The sequence below is a fragment of the Cicer arietinum genome, chromosome 7, assembly GCF_000331145.2.
Source record: "Cicer arietinum cultivar CDC Frontier isolate Library 1 chromosome 7, Cicar.CDCFrontier_v2.0, whole genome shotgun sequence".
In the NCBI taxonomy this organism is placed as follows: Eukaryota; Viridiplantae; Streptophyta; class Magnoliopsida; order Fabales; family Fabaceae; genus Cicer; species Cicer arietinum.
The window spans coordinates 33,778,919-33,782,304 of NC_021166.2; the positions used below are offsets into that span (position 1 = coordinate 33,778,919).

At 33.1% G+C, this 3,386-nt stretch overlaps 1 protein-coding gene across 1 annotated transcript; it reads right to left on the reverse strand.

Moving 5' to 3' along the window:
- Positions 1 to 466: 466 nt before the first annotated feature.
- LOC101503598 (uncharacterized) lies at positions 467 to 3,182 on the reverse strand. Its single transcript, XM_004513733.4, has 5 exons — positions 2,911 to 3,182; positions 1,936 to 2,047; positions 1,157 to 1,222; positions 826 to 1,023; positions 467 to 731 (listed from the first exon to the last, which is right to left on the reverse strand). The coding sequence occupies exons 1-5, from the start codon at positions 3,122 to 3,124 to the stop codon at positions 701 to 703; spliced, it is 621 nt and encodes a 206-aa protein (XP_004513790.1). The 5' UTR covers positions 3,125 to 3,182; the 3' UTR covers positions 467 to 700.
- Positions 3,183 to 3,386: the final 204 nt, after the last annotated feature.

The window sequence follows — 3,386 nt, forward strand, 5'->3', positions numbered from 1 at the left end:
AGAGCTTGGTTCTCTTTGAAAGTGGAAAAGATGGCTCATAAGAGAAGGATTGTTAGTAGGCGGTGGTATGAGCTTTTTGAGCCTCGAACCGATCAGTTTCAGGCGGGCCTACCATTCTTGTCCACCCCTACCACAAATACTAGGAGTGCTCACAATGTCACTTTGTGTTCATTGTTTAATCTTTCTAGTGTATATTATTAGTTGGGTAAATTCTAAATTGTTTTTGGACTGATTGTACTTCAAGTTGGGCTGTTGGGTTGTTCTCTCTTGAGGCCCATTATGCTTTCTAATTAATTTTCATTTGACCGGAAAAAACAAAAGAAGAAAGGTGTTGATAAATTGAAAGATGTCAAAAAAAAATTTCCTCCATTACTTGGTTCGATTTGAAGAGCAAATTAAAGTAGCCTCGTGTAACTTTGGAAAAAAAATTACACGAATTTATATTAAACTTGGTAATGCTTACATGAACATGCCAACACTCAATTTCATTATATAACAAATTGAACAGTAATCAACTGCTTGTATTGCTCAGTACTCACTAATAAGTATTTGGATACACTATCAGCACATGACAATATAATTTCTCTCTTCAAGTAAAGAAAAACTGCAAAACGTATACGATATGCTGAATCCATTTACAAGTTTGCCAATTACCAATTCAATATTAAACCATCTGCCTGATGACAAATATTCCACTATCTTACTGCTTTGGTTTGAGCTTAAGGGAAGCACTGCAGAAATTCCAAAACAAACATAAACTTCTAGACAAAAAGAGGTTAGTTTGTAAAAGTGAAAAAGAAACCAAATTCAAGTGATTCTTCTTACCTGTTTATACAGTAACGCTTTCCTGTGGGTGGAGGACCATCATCAAACATATGACCAAGATGGGCATCACAAACAGCACAAACTACTTCCTGACGGGGCATGAATATAATTGACAAATCTAGCTTTGATTTCACATTGTTACCAATTGGTTTGTAATAAGATGGCCATCCAGTTCCACTATTAAACTTGGTAGATGATCTGAGAAACAAAATAAGTGAATCAGTTCAAGATGAAATATTTGGTTCAACAAATACATACATGTGATGTATGTATATATGTGCAAGCGCACGAGCGTGTATTATACATATACATGCATACATAAAGTACTTACTCAAATAAGGGCGTGTCACAGCATATGCAATTGTAAGACCCCTCAGTTTTGGTATTCCAGTACTCCCTAAAATGAATCAGAAAAATAGTTAAATACAATAAACAGTAGCATCAGCCTTAATGAAATCCTATCAAAATATCTAACCAGCAATGTACCACAATAATTTATCACTTTACAGCACGGTAGAAAAATAAACTTTAGACACAAGAATATGTAGCATGATTTCTTACCTTGCCCTGAAACATTTAGACACCCAATAATATTAAAGCCAAATACACACTAAACTTACTAAAGCAAAACTGGTTCAGCATCCAATTAAAGTAAATAAAACTTATGAACAACTAAAATTAATGAGGTGCTTTCAAACACCCATCTTTTAAACGTGACATCAAGTAAATGAAATAATTTCAACAAGTACATAAAATTGTTTAACCAATTATATGCAGCACCATGTTCTTTACTGTAAAATAAATTTGGTGAACCGAATTAACATAATAATTATAAATCCCAATTAAATGAAATATTAGGCATAATAATCAAGGAAAGTTAGTAATTGAGAGTAACAAGCAATTCAGAAGTCATGGTAACATGACTTTGAAGCAAACACAGACATGAACACGAAACCGGCACCGGTAATAATTTGAGAAAATTGAAGTGACTGAAAATCACCAAACATGTCAGTGTCGGACACGACAAACACTCAAACAAACCTTTTAATCTGAATTATAAAACAAATTGCAAACGACAACCAGGACTACGAAGCCTAATCTTAAACTCACCCAGTGAAAGCTCTCTCAGTCCCCTTTTTTCGAGTAACATAAAACTGTTCATCGGTCAGCCGCTTCTTCCATTCTTCATCACTTAAAGATTTATAAGCAACAGTATTAGATCCTGCAATGCATAAAAAGAGATTGTAGAATTGGAGAGGACCAATAACAATAAACATATATGGATCTAGTGACAGTAATAGACCACTCAGTGGAACAAGTTCTATTCTATCATATCAATCCGAACCATATTCGGAAAAGTTAAAATAACTCCCAAAGATTAACCATAACATCCACCCAATTGTTCACATCAAGACAACAAATTCTAGCTTCAATTAGAATCCATTTTAAAGACAATCAATTCCAATAAAAAAAAAAATCAATGTAGGAAAATCAATTCTAAGTCTTTAAAATCACTTTTGACTCTACCATAAAGTGAATACAAACATTTACTAAGTGCATGTTTGGTTTGACAATGAGATTGGAAAAATCATGGTAAGCCACCACAATTTTGACAATTGCTACATTTTGTACATGTTTGGATTGGATCACGGTGAGTAACCGCAATTTTGGCAAATTGTGACTGCAACACCGTGATTTTGCCAAACTCAGCGTCCATCCAAAGTGTATGTTTGGTTACACTTATAGAGTTGTCAAAATTGATTAAAGAGGTCTAGAATTAATTTTGCTTCAAGAATCGATAATAAGCTAGAATTTTTCGTTTTTGCCTCTCGAATTAATTTTTAGCATGAAATATATCTTTTAACTCACTTTACATGAATATAACCAAAGATAAAGCATTTTACCTTCAAACCACTTCATTTTTAGCAAGAATCAATTTTTCAGAATAAAATCATTAAAAACCAACTTTTGTCACCAAAAGTACACTTAATCCCTTATTCAAAATATAGCATTTTTTTTTTCTAAACTAAATTGATTTCAGCAAAGAAAAAGAAACAGAAACGAAATGAAATGAATAATCAATACCTGATTCAAAAGAGGTGTTTGGCTGGTTGGACTGGGAAGAAGCTGATGACCCCATCACTCGGATTGAGGGAGAAATTCTTTTTGTGGGTTTGAAATGAGCACGTGAAGGCCACAACAAAAATTTGGAATGAAAAACACAATCAAGCTTCTGAATTAGTCTATTGGAAGGAATTTGTGCTGCTGGTTGGCTCAAACTCAAAATATGAGAACCCATTTTCCAAATGGTTACCACTCAGATTCTTAAATGAGAGGCTTTCGAAAACCAAATCAAATAAATAATAATCAATAATTATAATGGTACTGTTGGAATGTTAGTGGTTTGATTTGATGCCACGTAACTACAACGAACAATATACAAAAAAAAAAAAAAGAATTGTTGTACCAAAAAATAAATAAGGTTTAACAGTGTTTTTAGTCTGGGGTAATATGGGTTTAATTCAGTTTTCATTCTTGGAGAATTTTATTTTTTCAATTCA